This window comes from Sceloporus occidentalis, unplaced genomic scaffold (genome assembly GCF_023333645.1).
Source record: "Sceloporus occidentalis isolate IW3139 unplaced genomic scaffold, rSceOcc1.0.p SCAF_8, whole genome shotgun sequence".
In the NCBI taxonomy this organism is placed as follows: domain Eukaryota; kingdom Metazoa; phylum Chordata; class Lepidosauria; order Squamata; family Phrynosomatidae; genus Sceloporus; species Sceloporus occidentalis.
In genome coordinates, this window is record NW_028316988.1 from 51,135,345 (window position 1) to 51,158,765 (window position 23,421).

The window sequence follows — 23,421 nt, forward strand, 5'->3', positions numbered from 1 at the left end:
ACATAGTGCATGTATTAATAGGCTTTTAACATTTTGTGAAAGGCCAGAAAGTTGTGAAAGCTCTGAAAACCGTATACAGGATTCTTGAATTTTAGCTCACCAAAAGCAAAGTAAACACTTTCTCATTGTTCTACTTACTTGCAGGTAATAAACTGCTAACAGACCTATATCAGATAACACATGACAGTCATTTGTTAACTACCTAGGATGTTTATGCTATTTAAAGCTATTGCCAATAATATAACTGTCATTTTCTGTGGCCAATTTTGCTTTGTTCCCATCCTCAATATATAATGCATATATAACTGAAGCCCAGATGCATCTGAGGAAATGAGTTGTAATTCATGGATGTTCATGCTAAAATAAATGTTTTGGACTTAATGGTTGTTACCCATAGTGCATCTTTCTGAATTTTGGTGTGTGTGGTATTCCACATGACCCCAGATGGATCCTGCCATTCAATCTGCCCTAATCCCCAGAGTGGTGGGACATGTACACACTACACTTAGGTGAGGTCAGCCTCATGGGACCTCTTGGGAACAATACCCCTCAGACTAGCCCAACAGGTAGTTTGGGAGTCACTAATGGTATGAAATGAGGGCTTCACAAAGCATCCTGGATAAATAGAAAATAACAGGGAACCTGATACATGAAAAAATGCTCTCATCACAGGAAAATCAAGAAGCTGCCATCACCTCCAATAATCAGAAGAATGGGTGATGATTGTCTAGATGTTTCATCTGATGAGCCTGCTAATGATTTAACTACCTTCCTATTTCCTTTGATTATTGACATACCAGATTACCTCACCCCAGACAATCCAACACTTTTGCCCTGTGGCTAATTTTAGCCCTTAAAACCCCCTAGAAATCTCCCCTCAGTATGCTAGTTTGGATTTCATGGGGACTCTATGTCACTATGATCTCTAGTCTATCTTCGGCAAACCTCCAATCCCTTGTTCCTAAAACTGTCCCCTTGGGAAGTCAAAGGCTTTCATGGCCGGCATCCATAGTTTTTTGTGGGTTTTTCGGGCTATGTGGCCATGTACTAGAAGAGTTTCTTCCTGAAATTTCGCCAGCCATCTGTGGCTGGCATCTTCAGAGAATGCTTGCCTGGAAAGGAGTTGGGTATATATATACTGTGTGACCTGGGAAGGCAGGAGTGATTTGCATGTGGATTGTTCTGTTGCTAATGGCAGGCCTCAGGGTAGGAGAGTATGCAAAAGAGGATTAGTGTCTGCTTGATTAGTGCTCATTGTCTGCTGTGAAACCCCTGACCCTGGGAGATTTCTCATTTGTATTTGTCCCCTTGGGGTTGTTCTCTCTCTCTTCCCAGTTCTACACGGTGCGAATGGGATGTTTCCCAATGAATTTTTGCTGAAAATTCTACCTACTCCCCCCTTGCCTGTTAACCTTCCCTTCTGCCTAGAAAGGAGGAAACAGATATCAAAATGATAATGAATTTGTTTGGGAATGAAAGCTCAAACTATGATTTAAAACTTTTATTGGGCGGACATGATTGATGTTTATAATATAACAGAAACCATGTGAAGAAGGTAGGTGAAGATAAATTATTATCTCATTCACAAGGGCTTGCAATAATATTTCTTTCAGTAAATTGATGACAAATAAATCTTTTCTCCTCAAACACACAAAGAACCTTTCCTGACACAAAGAATATATTACGGTATTAAGTTATCATATGGATTTGTTTTATATAGATTTGTTAGTTTGCAGCGACTTGATGGTATGTCTTTTAAAATTTGGTAAATTGATAAACAACAAGAGTAAGATGATGATGATGAAAAAGATGGGTGTTTTTTAATTTTATAAAAAATTATTTAATATTTTTAAGATTATACAGTATGTAACATTTTTCTATATATACTTTTTCAATAATTTTTTCCATATCTCATCAAAGTCATTTCTTTTCCATAGTCCTTTTTTTCACTTTCAGTTTTACAAGTTAATTTGTCATTAATTGCTAATTTCTATATTTCTTTATACCAATCCTCCAATTCTACATTCATTTTCTTTCTTCTTTTTGACAGTACCAATTACTTTTATTGAGATAGGTCATTCACCAAGCTATTGCTGATACACAAACACATGTAGTGTCAGCCCATGTGTAATGTGACAAGAAATCCTTTACACTAAAATTAACATCTCAGGTGACAGACTGGAACTTTCCCATTAATTTGGAACTCACAGAATCCAGTCTTTTCCATTAGAGAATGATTCCCTTCAAATGGAACCCTAGTGTTGGGGGGAAGATCATTTTGGTGTTCTTCCCAAAATGTTAGATTTCTTTAAAAAAAAAAAAATTTTATTTGCAACACATAAAATACAGATTGAGTCTTTCATGTAAGCTCTACTGTGGCTTGAGAAAAGAATCTTCCGAGAGATGTCATCAAAAATTTTATCAGATCTAGGACAAGGGAACAAATTCTCCAAATGAGCTACCAAGAAAACTTACAAATTGATGGGAAATTATAAAAATTGGTGGTGCTGAAGAAGAGGCAGGAATATAGATTTTTGACACAGAAACCTGTGTCAAAAATTAACTATTCATGGGAGAGAATAGAGGGAGTGTCTTTTGTCTATAGGCAACACAGATAGAAAATTAATTCTATTATAAAAGCAAAAGATTTCTTGAAAAGATTTAAACCTAATAAGGACGATGAGGACCAACAAAAAGCACCATTACTTCCAGAGGAAAAGATGGAAGAAAATAAGGACAATCAACCAGAAGGAGATCTAACAAATCTGTGAATAATTAAATCTGTAAATATCAAAGCTGCAAATATGGAGGGATGAGTGTATTTTCAAGCGACGGATTGTTGAATCCGTGGATAAAGAATCCATGGATATGGAGGGACTTAAGTATGTTGTTGGACCATAAATGCTAATGTTTCTCACCCATGCTTATACTATACTGTCTAGGACTGAACTGCAATCCAACAGCATCTGCAGGGCTATCCTTTGCCTACCAATTACTTAGTATATGCTTTTATTTTTGTTGTTGCTGCTACTGTTGTTTTGTGTCTTCAAGGCATTTTTTACTTATGGCAACCCTAAAGCAAGCCTATCACAGGTTTTTCTTAGAAAGATTTGTTAAGAGTTTTTTTGCCAGTGCCTCCCTCTGAGACTGAGGAGCTATATAGACCGGTGGGAAAGGCCAGCTTGGGAGCAGGGTCAGGGCATGGCATCCACATGACACACGACTCCACCCCCAGGCTGGCATAATGCCATGTGCCACTCCACATGGCAATCCTCTGGTACTGCGTTTACATAATGCAGCCCCAAAGGAGCGTGGAAAAGCTACATACCAGTGGCTATGGCGCCCTTTCCAGGGCACAAAAAAGGAGAGATCAGGGCCATGACATGTAGTTGCCACAGCCCCGATCTGGCACGAAAAGGACCTTCTACAGGCCTGTCAAGCCCCTGAGAGAACTGACATGCCAGTGGGTTTCCATAGCCAAGCAAGCATTCAAACCCTGGTCTCCAAAATTATAGTCCAATGCTGAAACTATTTCAAGACCATGACTCGAACTTAGTATATAGAAATTATTATTACTGCCATCTTGCTATGTACCTTTGCTTGCACTCTCCACATGTTCAAGCTCATCTGGAAATTTCAAGATGTCACGATAATTCTCTTCACAAATTGCAGCCAGAAACTGCAAGAGTGTTATTTTTTGATCTGATGATTTTGTGTCTCTAATCTGTAAACGAAAAGAAAAATGGTATGTGTGAATTATTTTTAGTAATATTTTCCTCTCCCCCCCCCCCCGCCCAGAACACATCCTCAACACATGATATGGTATCTCTTTTCAGATATAAATTAATTGCATTTCAAGATAATTCCAAAGACAATTTGAAATTTTATTTAACATGTTTATCCTTACGTTATTTTACATTTTTAGGCATTTATTTCTATTTTGGCCTTAATACTATAACTAAAGTTCTACATCTTTTTGTCAATAAATGGCATCATTTGTGTTTCCAATTAAATAAGATGTGTAATTTTTTTCTCTATATTATATCTTCTCATGACACAGTCTTTCTTTTTCAAAATGGTGTTTATGTTTATAGGAACATCCATAGTGTGGCCCATACCCCAGCTGATGCACTTATTTCCTATTAACAACAAATAGAGGGAAACAATTAAAATGTAGGAGTTTATTGCACGGGATTTGATCCCATAATAGTTGTGGGATGTAACTTTAAGAAAGCCAATCTTCTTGAAAAGATGCAGCAGAAGCCCGGGTTGCAAATGGGCTGCATACTCCCTGGCAACAGTGAAATGCAGTAAGATCCGCCTTCTTAAAATTATATCCTGCATCTATCGCAGGAGCAAAGCCAATGTGATGAACTCCATCATTTGTGGAAGTGCTAAGCAAATGCTAGTAAAAGATACTCAACTTTCAAAGCTGCCAAGATGTAGTAAGCTCCTTACTGCTATAAAATCACTATGATTTTCCAACCTGTATAACAGTATTGAATAGTAAAGGTAAAGATTTTCTCTTGACATGAATGTCTAGTTGTAACTGACTGTAGGGGATGGTGCTCATCTCCATTACAAAGCTGAAGAGCCAGCTTTGTCCGAAGATAATTCCAGCGGTCATGACTGCACAGAACACTGTTACCCACTGAAGTAGTACCTATTTATTTACTTACATTTGCATGCTTTCGAACTGCTAGGTTGGCAGAAGTTGGTAATAGTGACGGGAGCTCATTCTCTCATCCGGCATGTGGACCTCAAACTGCCAACCTTCCAACCTTATGATTGTCAGAATTGACATTATAACTTCTAAGCCACCATGTATATTAGCACTATTAATAATAATACTATTAGCAACAGCTAAAAAAACCCCAAAGTGATGCTAGCATGCATAATAGGAGTATAGTAGTTAGATCAACGAAAGTAATAGCAGTCTATTCTGCTTTGGTTAGACCTCACTTGAAAAACTGTGTCCAGTTCTGGGCACCACAATTCAAGGGCAACACTGGCAAGGGGGAGTGTGTCCTGAGGAGGATGACCAAAATGGTAAAAGAATGAGGAAACTATGCCCTATAAGGAGCAGTTTAGGGATCTGGGTATGTTTAGCATGGGAAGAGAAGGTTAAGTTGTGACATTATAACCAAAATAATGTTCTGCTGCTCCAGAGATTAGGACATGGATTCAAATAGGAATTCCAGCTAAACATTAGGAGGAACTTCTTATCAGTAAGAGCTGTTCCACAGTGGAACATGCTGCCTCAAAGTGGGGTGGAGCCTCCTTCTTTAGATTTTTTTAAACAGAGGGTGGATGACCATTTGTCAGGAGTGCTTTGATTGTATATTCCTGCATGGCAGGGGGTTAGACTATATGGCCCTTTTCATCTCTTCCAACTCTATGATTCTATGAATAACTGTTGTTGCCACACAGAAACATGTAGTTTCCTTCCCAACTCCCGTTGGATAATGGTCACTGTGATTTAGATGTTTCTATTTGGTACACAAGAATGTGTTTACTTTCACATTTCTCTACATCTCAAACAAAATACTAAGCACTGATGCTTTTTTCTCCTCTACACACACACACTGATCCACATAAATAAGCAATGTTATCTGGTGTTAAATACATTTTGGAAAAATAGGAAGGGAAATCTATGAGCCCACATCTCACTTTATACTATTCACAAATATAGGTTTAAAAGAGACAAAAAAGTACAGACAAAATCATTTAAATTGCTCATGGAATATTATTTCTGTACATGTATCACCCAAGACAATATACACTGTGCCATTCCCATTGTTATGGGCTCCCCAGCAGATGAGAAAAAAATGTGCATGCTTAAGCCCCTTGCTAGTCAATAGGTGGTGATGTACATGTGGCTGCATCGGCACAGCCACATACAAGCACTGTCACTGACAATAAGGGGTGGGGGTGGTAATCCACAGACACTTGAGTCCATGGATGGGTCTACCATACACAATATAGACATTTTTGAGGAACCAGAGGTGACAGTAAAGATCTTTAAGTCTTTGTTCAACATGGCTCTAGACTAGAGGAATATCATTACAATAGCACAATATACACTTATAAGTGTTTGACTTACCTTGCACAGAAAACTAAGATTGAAGCCCAGTGATTGGGCATTTCTTGAGCCAGAATTCATGTAGTTGCCAATCAACAACACAAGTTCTAACAGCTTACTGAAGTTTTCACTCTTTTTTAGTTCCTCACAGGCTATTGTTACTGCCATAATGCCAGGCTTGATATTATTTATGTGCTCTTCAAATGTTAGCTTGAAAAGGATGCCATTCAGACGAGACTGTAACATTTTAACAGAGCTCATCTGAAAGAAAAGAAAAAGCATTTCCATACAATAGAACTGAACAATATATTTGCTATTCTGTTGAAGACACAACACTGCAAAAAAATAAAAAATAAAGAAACCAAAAAACCCACCTTCTGAAAGACCAAAAAAACAATAATTTGTTGTTGTTTCTGATTTATGGTGATCCCAAGACCACCATATCACAGGGTTTTCTTGGTGAGATTTATTCAGATAGGACTTGCCTTTGCCTTCCTCTGAGACTGATAGAGCGTAACTTACCCAAGATCACCTAGTGGCTAAGCTGGGATTTGAACCCTGGTCTCCAGAATCATAGTCCAATGCTCAAATCATTACACTTTGCTGACTCGCAAGGAATCATACAACAATTATATTCACACAGCCTGGGGCCTGTGTTTCAACAGCAGTTCTTTCAATTACATTTGGAACTAAAAAGGAATATCAAAGGTAGCCTTAGGCCATGGCAGGTGGGGAGAGAAAAGGAACATCAACACCATCATCATCATCACCACCACCACAACCAGTCATTTTAATGTAACATTAGATTTTTACATTTTCCTTCTTAATTCTGCTTAACATTTAACTTATGAACTAATTTCAAACACAATGACAGCATTTTTCATTTTGCACAACTGACTGCAATACTTATACTTTTCAATAGAGTATGGAAGAAAAAGCATATTATGCATCCCATGGACTTTACACACTATTTTAATAAATTAAATTCATCATTTCAAACTTTGTTCAACATCATTTCCACCTTTGTTCAACTCAGTATCAGTTAGAGTGAGAGGGAAATAAAAACAGCTTGGTTCAGACAGTGCCTAAAGGCAGACTATGAACAGTGAGTGGCAGGAATAAGCCATTCTGTTTGCCAGGCAAACTGAGAAATGCCAGTGGGATGGGAAATATGGACATTGCATAATATCAATCATAGCCACTGGATTGGGACTGTATCCTGAGAGCATGTAACAGTGCGTGGATGAGCAGAGAAATTTTCAAAGACTGTTTTTTTAAGGAATTCGTTCCTTCCAAAGAGAAATTTTTGAAAGTTAATGACTGCCCCAGAAAAGCAGTTTTTTGCCCCGACACCCTGATGCAAAGGAGCTTCAAGATGGGAACATTAAGGCTATTTTTCTGCCACCTAATGCCATATGCCAACCGATGGATCAGGGCGTTTTGGAAATGCTAAAAAGGAACTATCGCAGGAGCTACTGTCGACAATGATAGAAGAAACTGAAGAAGGGCAAGACATGATTGAAAGATTGAAACGCATCAATGTAAAGGATGTTGTTTATTGGGTTGCAAGGGCTTGGAGTGATGTTAGGCTCCAACAATTGTCAAATGAGGTTGTTATGTGAAAATGAATAGATTGTTATGTGAAAATGAAGAAGACGACGAAATGATGGAAAGTACAGATGAAGAGGAAGAAAGCATTCTACCCTTAGTACACTGTATCCCTGGGTGTGTGGATGTGTCTTCGCAAGAGGTTGACAGCTGGATGAATGAAGACAATCAGTTTGAAATTACTGATGAAGAAACTGTCACTCTTGTCAATAGCGATGGCAACGAAATAGAAATTGATGAGCAAGCATCATCTGTTGAACCTCTCACAATCTCGCATGGCGATGGGGTTAGAGCTCTAGAAATCACAATGAAGTACATCAAGCAACAAGAAGAAGCTACAGGGGTCGACATTATGATGCTGCAAAGATGGCAAGACTTGGCTGCGATGAAACTGCAATCGTCGGGAAAGCAGAAAAGTATCACTGATTTCTTTAGATTTTCAGAGGACTGAGCTGTTTATACATTACAATGTTGTTACTGTAACGTTACTGCAACATTACTTTTACTATTACTGCAGTAAAACTTCAATACGTTTGCAATTCATAGTGATTTCAAGGCTTTTCTTGGACCCTCGAGATGATTCAACATTTTCAGCTATCCGACTATAAGCCCACCTGTTTATGTCTGATTATAAGCTCGGTTGGTTTTAAACATTGTATAACTAACATTTAGAAAAGCTATTGTTTATTAATGGTGAAATTTAGTAACTAGATAACTTCTGACTCAATTCAGTTTATTGTAAATGGTGCAAGGTGTGTATAACAATATAAGCCAAAAAAGGTGACAATAACAAAAGAAGAGAATATAGAAAATATTGTTTGAGATTGTTACAAAAGAAAATAAAAAATTATCAGAATTCAAGTGTGAGTTAAGAAAGAACAAAATGGCTATGGGAACAAGACTCAAAACAACAACAATGCAAAGTTGAAGGAGGGATTCTTTTCAGGCATCAAGCAAACAACTGGACATAGGTTCAATCATCCTGCAAGAATTGGGGGAATTTAAAAAGAATTTTAAGAAAGAAATAAGGGAAGAACTAAAGGATGCGAGAGAAGAAATCAGACAAGATATGCACAAAGAAATAAACATTCTTGCAAATAAAATAGACAAAATAAACAAATAATTTTTTCAGAAGTAAAAACAAAAGCAGAAGTAGTGTTGAATAAAACAAAGGACGTTGAAACAAAAACAAAAGAATTGCAGAATAATCTGAAACAAAAACAACAAAATTTATTAATTCAAGAATGCAGATACAGGGGAAAATGTATAAAACTTCAAGGAGTGTCAGAAAACACAAACACACAATTAATAAAAATAATTATTCCACCACTAGCAGAGTATTTAGATATCACCAAGGATTTCATGAACTCTCAAATAGACAGGACATTCAGAATAAATTTGATTTATAGCAGGGGGGAAAAGATATCAAGAGACATAGCAATTTGTTTCACAGTAGTAAGAATGAAAGAAAAAAATCATACAAAGAAACTTCAAGGAAGTTAATTATTGAGGAAAAGGAAATAGAAATCTATAACGATAAGCTCGGAAACTTCTGGAATCACTGGGCAAACTTTGGATTGCATTAGCAGTAGCTCCTGTTGGGAATAGAGTCCTGAGAAAATGCAAAATGTGGTATTAAATAGTGACTGTACAACAAAGGGTCACTGTCAGCCATGATGACAAAGCATTTTTCCACCAGTGCTGAGTCATGGTAAGTGACATCAAAGATGATGGTCACCAAGTGCAATAAAGTGCTGCAAAAGGCTGCAAAAATGCAAAGGCACCCTGGACAGGGGACAGAGATCATTGTGACACAGGAGGAAGAGGCAGGGCCAAAAAGGCCACTTGGAGCTCTGGCTATAAAAGGGGTGTGCCTCAAGTCACAGTGTGGGTCTCAGTGAGTTGTGGATGATGGTGGAAGGTGTTGGAGTTGTAAGTTAACCTTGTACATAGTGGAACTTCTAAAGAATAAAAGCCTCATGAAGAGACATCTGGCTAGAGTCTCTTTTGTCAGCTTCTGGAAGGGGAGAGGCATTTTCCAGTTTGTTACAGGAAAAGAGATTCCAGCTCAACGTTAGGAGGAACTTCCTGACAGTAAGGGCTGTTTGACAGTGGAACACCCTCCCTCAATGGACCTCCCTCATTGGAGGTCTTTAAACAGAGGTTGGATGGCCACCTGTCATGAATGCTTTGATTGTGATTTCCTGCATGGCAGGGGGTTGGACTGGATGGCCCTTGTGGTCTCTTCCAACTCTATAATTGTATGATTCTATAATTACTGAGCCAGTTTTAAAATTCTCAGGCATCCTTAGCAAACTTTTCAATATAAAACCTACAAACTCTGAGTTGCAGTAGATAGGAACTGTGGACTGAAATTATATAACAGAACATACCACAACACCAAACTGTTCCGGCTCACAGAGATCATCATATTCATTCTTCAACTCGGCTAAGGCACTGAGTTCCTTCTGTTCAGGTAGGTTTTTAACTAAATTCTAGTATAAAGTATAAAGAATTGAAAATCAGTATTACTGTCACATTTACATTTTTTAATTATATGGAACACAACAGGAAAAATAAATAGTATTTAAAAATCTAAACAGTTTCTTCAAGAGTATTGCATAAATTTACAAAGATTAGAATAGCAACTGGTCTTCAGTTATCTGAAAACTGAAAGTGCATGGAAATTTTAAATAATATCTTATGGGAATTTAGTATTTGCTCTCTTTCTAAAATCTAGAAGTTAGTAACATACAATCTATAGATTTTACCTAACATTTTAAGTAAAGAATAGTTTATTAAGTCTATCAGCCTTATCGGATCCATCATCGTGTTCAGGTATGATGACTTTGGTATTTCATGATATACTTTATACTCTTATTTAATTCCTTCATGGCTGCCCTTCTAAGTTCTATTGTTCTTCTGATTTCTTGATTACACTCTCCATTTTGACTAATGACTGAGCAAAGGTATCTTGATGTCTTTGGGCCCGAACAGACAGGCCAAAATAAAGCTGTTTCAGGTCACTTTGAAGGTATGCTGTTTAAATGACATATGCATCTTTAGAGGCCAGAAGCTGTGCCAAAGTCTTGCTTCAGTCCTTAGGACTGGAGCGTGGCTTTGGCACGGCTTCTGGCCTCTTAATGCATCATTTAAACTGCACACTTCCAAAGTGGCCTGAAGCAGGTTTATTTTGGCCTGTCTGTCCAGGCCCTTTGTTATCCACATTAAAGGTACATAAACTGTCTGTGATTATTCTGTCAGTGTTCAATTGTAACCCTGTTTTTTCACTTTCTTTCTGAACCTTCTTTGTCAATAGTTGTTCCAAGTGTTTACTATTTTCTGCTATTAGGATGGTGTCATCTGCATATAGTTAATGTTTATTCCTCAGATTTTCATGTCTCCTTTATCTGTGTCTAACCCACCTTTACCTATATATTCAGCATAGAAATCAGACAGAGCAATTAAGTGCAGGCTTGTCTGACCAATCTCGTTTCACTATTAATGCCATCTTGTTTCTTCTTAGTCTCATTTAATTGAAAACAACACTGTGTTAACTTACCTGAATCAATGCTTCACTCAGTTTCTCTTCATCTACTTCTACAATAATATTTTTAATTTCCTCATAAGGCATGCGGAAAGACCCCAAGAAAATAGCTGAAACAACAAATTGAGAAACTATTGTAAAATGTATATTGCATGCGATTTCCTGGAGAGAAGCCATATTTGCCTTGTTCTCTCTAGAACTCTTTGGCTATTATCTTCAGCCCTTGATAAACTCCTGCCTTCCAGAATACTGTCTCCCTCATTCAGATAACTCAGTTTAAAGTCCTCCTGATCAAAGTTTTCATACTGCTGGCAAAACAGTTTCTGTCATTACTGCTATTTTGTTCTCCCTTCTTGGACCATGCCCTTCAATTGGGATAGATGATATGAGATGACAACCTGTGTATCCAGCTAATTCATCTTCCTACCCAGAGTCTCATAATCCACTATGATATTCTGAAGGCTGTGCCTTGCAATATCATTGGTTTCCATGTGGAACAAGAGGAAGGAGTAATGGTCAGTAGGCTTGTCAAGTCTTGTCAGCCTCACTGTCACATCATGGATTTTTGGCCCAGGGAGACAACACACATCCTGAGACATATTGGCCGGTTACAGACCAGCACTTTAGTGCATGACGAGCACGCACTAGGGTTACAAAAGGGTGGTGCTTCTGCACCGCCCTAACCCTAGTGCGTGCTCGTCACGCACTAAACGGCGGCGGCCCTTCCATACCTTCTATAACCCGCCATTGTTAGGTCCACAAATCACTGTTTCTGTACCTTTCAGAAAGGAACCCCCCCACTACCACAATATGCCTCCTCTGAGGCTTAGGAGCAGCTCTTCCCTGTGCTGATTCTAACAAGGTGATCAGCACTTTCCCTGAGGACTGGACTTGCTGCTCTCCCTTCTCATGCCTCATACGGGAGAGCACATCAGTTCTTTAGCTGCAAAATCACAGACAATCCCTGGTTTTCTTACGTCTGTGTGTCACATTTCTCCAACTGTCTACTTCCTGTTTAAGGGAAATGACTTCCTCCTCAGCAGCTTCTTCTGTGTGCTCTCCATCCTGTACAGTCTGTTCCACTCTGTCCAGGAAAACCTCTTGTTCCCTTATATGCTGAACCATAATCTGGGCCTCCCATTAATGCACCTTCTCTTCTAACAGGACTACCAACTTGCACTTAGTGCAGCTGAAGTTACTCACATCCATTGGCACAAACACAAACATACCACAGCTGTTGCAGGTGACTGCAGCAGCTCCTGCACTGTCCATATTCAGTACTCTTAAGTAGTTTTGCCCTCCTCCAGTCTGCTGGGGCTACCAGGAATTCTCAAAGGATTATGACCAGTGGTTCTGAGATTATTTCTGACAGTTCTTTCAATATCCTTGGATGAATTTCATCAGGGCCAAGAGATTCGAATTTTTTTAGGGTAGCCAGGAATTCCTGCACTACCTCTCATCTACACTTTTTCCTTTGGGGACAAGACTAAGGCAAAGGTGTTTAGAAGTTCTGCTTTTTCTCTGTTCCCTGTTAGCATCTCACAATTTTCTCTACAGAGCAGCCCTACCATTTCTTTGTTCTTTCTTTTGCTATGGACAAAATAAACAAACAAACAAAAACCATTTTAAAATTGCTTTTAACCTCTCTAGTTCATTCTCCATTTTAGCTTTTCTGATTTTGCCCCTACACATGCTGCCTATTTGTTTCAATTCCTCTTTGGTGATTTCCCCCTTTTTCATTTCTTGTACATTTCCCCTTTTTGGAATTTTATTTTAGCTCAGCTGAAAATTCTTTAGACATCTATCCTGTTTTCTCTGTACAACTCTCATCTTTCCTCCTCATTGGAACTGCTTCAAATTGTGTCTTTGATATTTCCCCTTTAAGAAATGCCCATCTATCGTGAACTCCCTTTTCTTTTACCATTCCTTACCACAGGATCATCCACAGTTTACTGAAACCAGCTTTCTGACTATGCTTGGTTTCTCCTATCCACTGTATAACAAATTCCATGAGAACACGGTCACACCTTCGGAACTGCATGTTTAAAGAATGGTAAAAAAAACAAGAATTTGCAATTGCTTTCTATATAAAGAAGCATCATCTTGTTTGTGATTTAGTTCTGGTCAGTGGTATCCCTACTGTTGTTTTTTCCAGCATAGAAAGTTGACTTTCATGCATAACCATCAAAACACCTCTATGTTCAATTTATATCAGGCTGGTTTGCTGACACATGTTTACAAGAATATTCTCATAATGCACTAAAGTTTGACATAGCTATGAATGAGGTCTCTCCCTCATTACTTCGTGGAATTAAGAGCATTTGAAGGTATCATTCCATCTCAGTATCTGGAAGTTAAGTTTTCTAAAATATAATTAGAGGTTTTCACAAAATGCTCTTCCTGCCTCAAACCAAGTCATAGAATCATAGAGTTGGAAGAGATTACAAGAGCCATCCAGTCCAACCCCCTGCCATGCAGGAAATCACAATCAAAGCATCCCTGACAGATGGCCATCTAGCCTCTGCTTAAAGACCTCCAAAGAAGGAGACTTCACCATGCTCCATTGAGGAAGTGTGTTCCACTGTTGAACAGCCCTTACTGTCAGGAAGGTCCTCCTAATGTTGAGGTGGAATCTCTTTTCCTGCAGTTTGTATCCATTGTTCCGGGTCCTGTTCTCTGGAGCAGCAGAAAACAAGCTCGCTCCCTCCTCAATATGACATCCCTTCAAGTATTTAAACAGGGCTATCATATCACCTTTTAACCTTCTCTTCTCCAGACTAAATATCTCCAGCTCCCTAAGGCGTTCCTCATAGGGCATGGTTTCAAGACCCTTCACCATTTTAGTCGCCCTCCTTTGGACATGCTCCAATTTCTCAACATCCTTTTTGAATTGTGGTGCCCAGAACTGGACACAGTATTCCAGGTGGGGCCTGAGCAGAGCAAAATATAGTGGCACTATTACTTCCTTTGATCTAGTCCAAGCAGGCAAAGCCAATGAAAACAATGCCAGGGAAGACACTTCCACAGTAAGACACTTCATTATACATGTCAATATGAAATATCATTATAGATATCAAATAAATATCATTATAAATATCAAATAATTGATAAACATCAAATAGACAGTGTAAAGTTAACAAAAATATTACATACACAAATTCTGTGCTGTTTTCCCATCTAAAAGCCTTAATTCTTTAGCTCGCTTCTTAGGGATAGCTATCTTCCTTTCTTCTGTACCCTCAACTGGCTTTTTAACTGCAAAACAAAACAAAAAGGCACTTTAAAAGTGTATAGAGATTTAATAGAAGCATTTTTTGAATGTACGTCCTGACTGTGTTTAACCCAGTTGTAAAATACTGTATATACTCAACTATGGGCCTGAACAAACAGGCCAAAATAATGCTGCTTCGGGTCTCTTTAGAGGTATGCTTTTTAAATTATGCATGCGTCCTAAGAGGCCAGAAGCCTTGCCAAAGCCACGCTCCAGTCCTAAGGACTGGAACACAGCTTTGGCGCAGCTTCTGGCCTTTTAAGATGCATATGTCATTTAAACAGCTTACCTCCACAGAGACCCAAAGCAGCTTTATTTTGGCCTGTCTGTTCAGGCCCCAAAAGTCAAGAAATTTATGCCCCAAAATTGACCATAAAAACCTGGGTTGACGTATATATAGGTCAATATACTAATACCATTTAGAAAGGCCCTGAAATGAGCACCCTGTGATGACTCACTCTTCATGCCTTGAGGCATGAGTTTGCGTGTGTTTATGAAAGAGTTTCCCAATCTGATTTGAAAGGCTTCTCTTCCCATCAAAGAAAGACCCCATTTAACTCCATCTCCTTTCCTCCCCAATGTTAAAACGTCTCCTCCAGCCCCGGGAAAGTTATGTTTGGTGGTCCAGAGAGGTCCAGAGAAGAAGGAGGGATGAAAGTGGTGTTTTCCCCTTTCTATCCTTTGTTATAACCCCATAGGTTTTTCCCTAGACTTTTTCACTGGTCATATCAAAATTCATGATTTTTAGCCTGAAACTTTCCCTCGACATATGCATGAGGTCAACTTGTATATAAGTATATATGGTGCTTGGTTGTATATCTTTGCTCTTTAGGAGCTTTTCTAGGTCTTTCCTAGCTGCCTTCTTCATTCTTAATCTTCTTCTGATTTCGTGGCTACAGTCCCCGATCTGATCAGTTTGATCCAAGGTATAGGAACTCTTTTATTATTTCTATGCCCTCATTGTCTAGGTTGGTTTTGTGAAGATCCTCTGTTGTCATTATTTTTGTTTGCTTTCTGTTCACAGTAAGCCTGCCTCTTCACTTTCTTCTTTCACCTTCGCCAGTAGTTGCTCTAGACCTTCAATGTTTTCTACTAATAGTATGGTGTCATCTGCATATCTTAAATTGTTGATGTTCCTTCCTCCTATTTTCACGCCTCTTACTTTTGTGTCCAAGTGCTTTTCTTATATGTTCTACATACAAGGTGAAAAGATAGGATGAACGGATGCAGCCTTGCATGACCCCATTGCCAATTGGGAGCCATTCAGTTTCTCTGTGTTTCTCTGTATTTCTCTGTGTTCTGTTCTGATAGAAGTATCTTGTCCTAGGTACAGATTCCTCATCAGGACTATCAGATGTGCCTCCCATGTTTTTAAGGGCATTCCACAGCTTTTCATGATCTATGCAGTCAAAGGCTTTTTGTAGACTATAAAGCACACGTTGGTTTTCTTTTAGAATTCGTTGATACACTCCATTCGCCACTGTATGTTTGCAATGTAGTCCCTGGTTCCTCTTCCTCTCCTGAACCCACTTGGACCTCTGGGATTTCTCTCTCCATGTATGGTTGGAGTCTATGTTTCTCAATTTTAAGGATGGTTTTGCTTGCACATGAGATTAGTGCTATGGTCCTGTAGTTGCTGTAGTCTTTTGCGTCTCCCTTCTTGTGGATGGGGATGCAAAATTGATCATTTCCAGTTCACTGACCACCATTTTGTTTTCCGTATCTGTTGACATATGTTGGTTGATTTTGTCAGTGTGGATTGTAGTAGTTCAATAGGAATGTAATCTGTTTCTGGCAATTCGTTTTTCCTCATTTCTCTTATTCCAGCTTCTAAAGTTGGCCCTCCTTATACATGAACTTTTTATACACAGATTCAAGCATCCATAGTTTGAAAATATTCAAAAAAAGTAAAAATTTCAAGTATCAAACCTTGATTTTCCCATTTTATATAAGGGACACTATTTTGCTATGCCACTGTAATGGGACTTGAACATACACAGATTTTGTTATTCATGGGGGTTCCTGGAACCAAAACCCAGTGGTTAACAAGGGTTCACTGTACTTAACTTTTTAGAATTTGGGGTTCATCTTCATATGGCTCACTGGATGTATAATAAATCACAAAGCTTATGCAACCAAAATTGCTTCCTAATCACAGAAAAGAATCTCGTCATTGGCAAAACACCATTCCACTTCAGTCTTTAGCATATGCCTTCAGACTACATTTTATACAGTCAGTTAACTCATGTTGAACCCTTCGGTGATATTCTTCCCACAAGCCTCCAGTGAAGTAAGCACCAGGCTCTTATAGCTCCATTTACTTGAAAGGGGGCAGCCCTACTAATAAATAGCTGGAAAGAAAAATCCCACACTCCACCAAGGACCTTTGGGGCAAGAGAGTAAGTGATTATTTGATAGCTTCCCACCTGCCACATTCTATCAAACAGGTTCCTTGCATCCAATGCTCAAGTGAATAGAAACACCAGAACATTTAGCATCTGGCACACATCCTGTTTCCGTTGTCTTTATACCACTATGGCTCAAATTTGCCCTGAATTATCATATGGCCTTCACAGTGCTTTACACAGTGAAAACAGTAAAGTACATATACACTACTAATAGACCAGTTAAATAAAAAAAAATAATTACCTTTCATCTGTGTAGCAAAAGTGAGTGCCAGTTTTGCAAATAGATCTGGATTTTCAAATTTTTCTTCCTTAGCTTTTATCCAAAAACAATGTTTTGATATGTCTTGAGGTTCAATCTGAAATTAAAATGAAGCTAGTTAGGTACTACCCATGCTGGGCCCAGAGACTGTGCTGGCTGTTAATTTAAACAAAAAGGTAGTATTTTTTAATAATCTTTATTCAAAATAAAAGAGTTTTAATAATAAAACACGTACAAAACATGCATACATAAACATACATACATAGATCAACAAAAAACATATCTATATTGCCCAACATACCTATATCCCATAACATAATCATAATAAACAAATAAACACAATAATAGTGTTATAATAATAACACTAATAACATCTTAGATAATATCTTATAGCTAACTCTTCTAAACATCTATCTACAGTCACCTTCTACTAACCTCTAACATACCTACACTTTCTCTTCTACAGTACTTTCTATTTTATCTTCTACTCTCACATACTCAACTTTCCTAACACAAAACTTAACATTCCCTTCCATCTCCTTCTTTGCATTCAGCACTTCCATTTTTACTTTCTTACCTTCTTATCTGATTTATTTTCTATCACTCATCTTCACTCTAATATCCCCCTATTCTCTCATCTCACATCTTTCTTTAACCATTCTACATTCTCTACACCCTCTACTACTTACTCAGACCTTCACTTACATTCCTAATCCTATCTTTCCATTCATCCCTCTTCAATTTCTCTCTTTCTATCTTACACATAGCAACTTCCTCACTTGCCTTCTTTAGTTATTATTTTCTTGTACTTTTTATATTTCTTACACCACATTTAACATTTATACCTCAACCCTATTAACAATGTCTTCAATCTCTCTGGAATTCTTTTTTGTTTTCCTAACAAAGATTTTTTATTTTTAAGGAAGATATTTTTATTTTATTTTATTTTTAAGGAAGATATTGCCAGAACCAGTTAGCACTAGCTCTGCCAGAATATAAAATAATAATAATAATAATAATAATAATAATAATGGGGATAGAATTTTAGTAGATGCTGAGTTTGGTAGTTAGATGCTTGGCTTGGGGGAAGGGTAGCAATAAGGGATATGCAGCTGCATATTGTTTTGGCTATCTGCTGGCTGGAATGCAGTGGAATGCATGGCACAGAGGCATGCACATCACCATGTATGGCTGTCACAACTCCAAATAATGCATGCCTAACACTCCTTGAGGTCAGTGAAAGAGTTAACATACTGACAGGTTATTTTATACAGACAAATAATTAGCTCAGAAATTAGCAGACATTAAAAACGAGCATTCTCATATTCAAAAGAAAACTGTACTGCTCTTCCTTTTTAAGATCAGGATATATATTTTTTTATAAAAAGAGATATCGCAATTAAATACCTTTGTCCAATTTATCCTCTTCATAGACACTTCAGGGCTGTATTTCTTCTTAGGCTTCATTCCAAAAGGCAACACTGGTACAGTTCCTAGAGAAGGGCTACCACCAAAAGGAGGCGGTGGTGGTGGTGGAAAACCTCCAAAAGCAGTTTGTAGAGGAGGAGGTGGTGGTATTGGCCCTCCAGGCAAAGGAGGAGGTGGTGGTGGTGGTGGCGGCAACAAACCACTAGGTAATGGTGGTGGTGGAGGTGGTGCTGTAGAGGTTGTATGACCTGGAAGAGGGGGTGGGGGTGGAGGTATCCCTGCTGCTGATAAGCCACTTGAACACACAGGAGCCTGTAAAACAAACCTGTTTTAGATGGGAGAGGGAACACAACCCACACTACAAACAGAGGTACGTAGCAAATTTGTATTCATATGGCAAAATGAAAAACATTGTATTCTTGATGTCTACCAGGCCATTCAAGTAAGAAAAGTGGTTCTATTCTGTATTACTGGAAGAGAATATGATTAGTTCAAATCATTTACAAATCAGTATGAGCCATTTAACAGAAATGGGTTGTATTTTTGGCTCTCCATTAAGAAGTACCAAATTCTATATGTAACTTCTATAAGATGTATTAAAATAGATCAAGCAAATTAATAAAGTGGCATTTGAAAACAAGAAATAGTGTCCATTAACAAAATACATTCCAGGGGCTTAAGATATTTTTATCTGAGTCATATTCACAGAACTGCTAAAAATGAAGTCAGCTGGCTGAAGCAGAATTATTATCATAATTCTCATATTTAAATATTCATCGCCTCAGAAAATCCATCTTCTAAACGATGTTAACTGTCCATGCTGAAAAATTAGGATGAAGATGTGCCTTTCAGCTGTGATTCTTAATAAGTTTCACTTTTACTGGCAAGGTAACACAGGGGGAGTCCATTATCTGTACCATATAAGCTTTTAGCCACACATTTGAGGCCCTGGACAAAATATCAGCATCTTCACTCCCTTATAGTAAAATGTGGCACTACTGTTATAAAAAGCTATAAATCAGAAATAGACTTCTTAGAGTTTCTTTCTGATTAAACTCCATTTCAGTAAGTTAATTTTCAGTGGTAGACCAAACCTCTCAATGTTTATTTTAAAGATACATACATACATGTTTTATTCAGTCAATGACCAGCAAGATTTTTAAAAAAAATACAAAGCATGATACATAAGCACAGCAATGAACTTGAAATAAAATAGAGTAATATAAAACACATTTGGGAAAAATGGAGGACACAACCAACTAACAGCCAAAAACATTAATTAAAAAAAATTAATAGAAATCCTTATATTACAGAGATCTTGTTGCACCTCTGAGACTACAGGCATCTGAGGAAGCAGACATTAGGAAAGCTCATGCTGCCAATTTCTTTCTTTCAGATGATGATGATAACAATAATAATAATAATAATAATAATAATAATAGAATTCAAAGACATAGAGATTTTGGAGCACTTCTGAGAACAAATGTATCTGAGGAAGAGCAGGAGGAGGCAGTGGTGAAGGAGGGCCAGGGTTTGCTCTCTTGCTTGGGCATTAAAAAAACCCACTGGGCTAGTCACCCTCTCTCAGCCTCAAGGGAAGATGAAGGCAAGCCTGAGAGGATGGCAAAGGCAAGCACTCTCTGAACAAACTACCCCCACAGTACACACTAAGCAAATCAACCTCTGTGTATGGGATAGCTATGACTTTTTCACTTCAGGGATGACTACGTACTGTGAATGCGGAGGCAGGCTGCACTGCCTCTCTCAGCCTGCCTGCCTCCTCCGATCTCTTTCTCCCTCTCTTGCAGGAGCATGGGGATGAATGCAGAAGCTCCCCCTTGGAGCCTGGCCAATGGAGATGGAGGAGCTGGGTCAGCCAGCCCCCTGGCTGCAGCCTCATTCTCCCAGAAACATGGCCGCTTACCTTGTTGTTGGGAAAGGGAGGCTGGGCCTCGGGGAGACTGCAGACATGGTGATTCGCATCAGGAGACCCGGGACATTTGTTTAATGCGGGACGGGACCTTCCCAAAGGCTAACACTGCATTTCAATACAGAGAAATGTAAGGGTCTGCACTTAAGGCAAAAAAATGAAATGCACAGATATAGGATGGGGGACACCTGACTTAAGGAGACTGTGTGTAAAAATGATATAGAAGGCCTAATAGACCACAAGCTGAACTTGAGTCAACAGTATGATGCAGCAACTAAAAAGGCCAATGCAATTTTAGGCTGCATCAATAGAAGTACAATATCTAGATCAAGGGAAGAAATAGTGCCACTCTATTCTGCTTTGGTCAGGCCTTACCTGGAATACTATGTCCAATTCTGGACACCAAAGTTCAAAAAGGATGTTGACAAGCTGGAGCTTGTCCAAAGGAAGGCAACTAAAATGGTGAATGGTCTAGAAACCATGCCCTATGAGGAGCACCTTAGGGAGTTGGTTGTTTAGCCTGGGGAAGAGACTATTAAGAGGTGATATGAGAGCCCTGTTTAACTCTTTGAAGGGATGTCATATTGAAGATGGAGTAAGCTTGTTTTCTGCTGCTCCAGAGAATAGGACACAGAACAATGGATGCAAGCTACAGGAGAAGAGATTCCACCTCAACATTAGGAGGAACTTCCTGACAGTAAGAGCTGTTCAATGGTGGAACACACTGCCTTAGAGAGTGGTGGAGTGTCCTCCTTTAGAGGTCTTTAAACAGAGTCTGGATGGCCATCTGTCAAAGGTGCTTTGATTCTCAGTTCCTTCATGGCAGAAAGTTGGACCGGGTCGCCCTTTTGTTCTCTTCCAACTCTATGGTTCTATGATCTATGAGCACACTTGAAGTTCCATGTTTGTTTTAATTGATCGTTTTCATCGTGGTATTTACCTTTCCTATTACATGACGTTATTTATATATCCTCTGCCCTGATTTTAAAAACATGGGAAGTGAGTAGTGTGTAGCATGCTTATGAGACTACTAATCAGTGAAGTTCCAAGCCACTGATGAATGAATACAAAGGACCCATTAATTGTCTCAGCTGAACTCAGCTTTCTTCTTAATGCTCTGTTAGCAACTTACCTTCATTAAAAGAAAAGCCCAAAACAAAAACATCTCTGCATCTCCAAAACAGAATTTTTTTTTACAAGAATGTAAAGCTGAGCACCTTACATTACCTTGGAATGTAGCTGCTGGATTTCAGCTTCAAGTTCTTTGATCCTCTCTTCTCGTTTTTGAACTTCACCTTGTGCCTCCTGTCGAGCTGTGAACTCTTCATCAAACTGTAATGATCACCAACCAGAAACATTCATACATATTTTCCCAAATTCAATACTGCAACTTTTAATATAAATTGAATACAATAAAAAAAGTTTGGCTTCCTGGCTAATAATAATAGCAACAACAACATCATATCTCTGAATTAAAATATTCACTGCAATAGCCATCTAGAGTCAGCTGCCTCACATTCCTGTCAACATAGTATGCAGGACTCAACATCTTAAGCATTTTCACTGGAATGTATAACATTTTTTCAGATATTATATCCTTATGCTCAAACAATCAAAATATCTGAAAACATACTCAAAAGCAGAGACAATTTTTCTGCCTCAGTATACAAAGAGATCTTGTAGCACCTTTGAGGCTAAGGAAAAGATGTTTGTAGCATAAGCTTTTATAGACTCAGTTTATGCATCTCAAGGAGACTGGGGTCCAAAACACACAGCAGAAATAATCCAGTTTGAGACTGCTTTAACTGCCCTGACTCAATGCTAGGGAATTCTGAGAACTGTAGTTTTGTGAAACATTTAGCCTTCTCTGTCAGAGAGTTCTGGTACCACAATAAACTACAATTCCCAGGATTCCCTAGCACTGAGCCGGGGTCTCAAGCGGTCTCAAACTGGATTATTTCTGCAGTGTGTTTTGCATTGGAGTCTATGAAAATTTATGCTAAAAATTTCTTTTTCCCACTTAATCTCAGAGGTGGTACAAAATCTTTTTTTATATTAGAATACATAATTAGAATTATCTACTTGCCTCAGAACATTTAGTTCAAGATTCAAAAAGACTGTATCTTCAAGGGGTACCTATTTTTTGCTACAGTTCACTATCTTGATCTGAGACTTGATCAGGGCCATAATAAATTTCAACAAAGAAATCCCTATTCATCAGAAGCAAGTTCTCCCCCTTTTCCTTCTATGAATTCCATAGCAAAATTTGTCCCTTACTGCTTTTCACACCAAGGTCTATAGGTGAGGGCATGTAGGCCCACTTCATTCCCATAAGAAAGCTACATCACTTCTTATCTACTGGAATGTCACATTGAGGCAAATAGTTCAACAAGTACTAGCTCCAATGTTGTCTATTTTATGTCTAAAATAATTATTTCATGCCAGTTTGGGGATGGGCTACAGCATTCCATTTACCACACTGATATTCAGTGCGAGTTCCCTATATAACAAAAGTGATGCCCATTAGAAGTACTTTAATTCCATTGGCCCACTAAATCAATGGAATTTAAAAGTGTTGACATTCCACGTTCCTGTTGATTAGTTTACTTTTGTGGGGAATAAGAATTAGATTTAAGTTTATGAAAATCTTAAAAAGGAAAAAAAAGTGTACTGATGTACCATGAAGGGATTACCATGTATACATCATGGTACATTGCATCACAAACACTCACAAAATTTTCAGTTTCTCCTTTAGCTTTCCACTTTTCAAATATTGCATCTATGAAGTGCAAATGTAAGTGGTTTAGCAGATAAGAAAGTAAACATTACTATATAGTGCTAAAATATATTTGCATCATACATGGTAATTTAATTTTTATGGTCCACTC

The 23,421-nt window shown here is 38.4% G+C and overlaps 1 protein-coding gene across 4 annotated transcripts in view; it reads right to left on the reverse strand.

Moving 5' to 3' along the window:
• Positions 1 to 23,421, reverse strand: part of DIAPH2 (diaphanous related formin 2) — a 105,331-nt gene that overhangs the window by 42,655 nt on the left and 39,255 nt on the right. For all 4 annotated transcript variants that reach the window (XM_089536698.1, XM_089536697.1, XM_089536696.1 and 1 more), the window contains 8 exons: positions 21,761 to 21,865; positions 18,583 to 18,915; positions 17,158 to 17,272; positions 14,391 to 14,492; positions 11,253 to 11,347; positions 10,084 to 10,185; positions 6,104 to 6,343; positions 3,595 to 3,724 (listed from right to left, as the gene is read on the reverse strand). In XM_089536698.1, the coding sequence (XP_089392824.1) occupies positions 3,595 to 3,724; positions 6,104 to 6,343; positions 10,084 to 10,185; positions 11,253 to 11,347; positions 14,391 to 14,492; positions 17,158 to 17,272; positions 18,583 to 18,915; positions 21,761 to 21,865 (1,222 nt within the window). The remainder of the gene's footprint in view (positions 1 to 3,594; positions 3,725 to 6,103; positions 6,344 to 10,083; positions 10,186 to 11,252; positions 11,348 to 14,390; positions 14,493 to 17,157; positions 17,273 to 18,582; positions 18,916 to 21,760; positions 21,866 to 23,421) is intronic.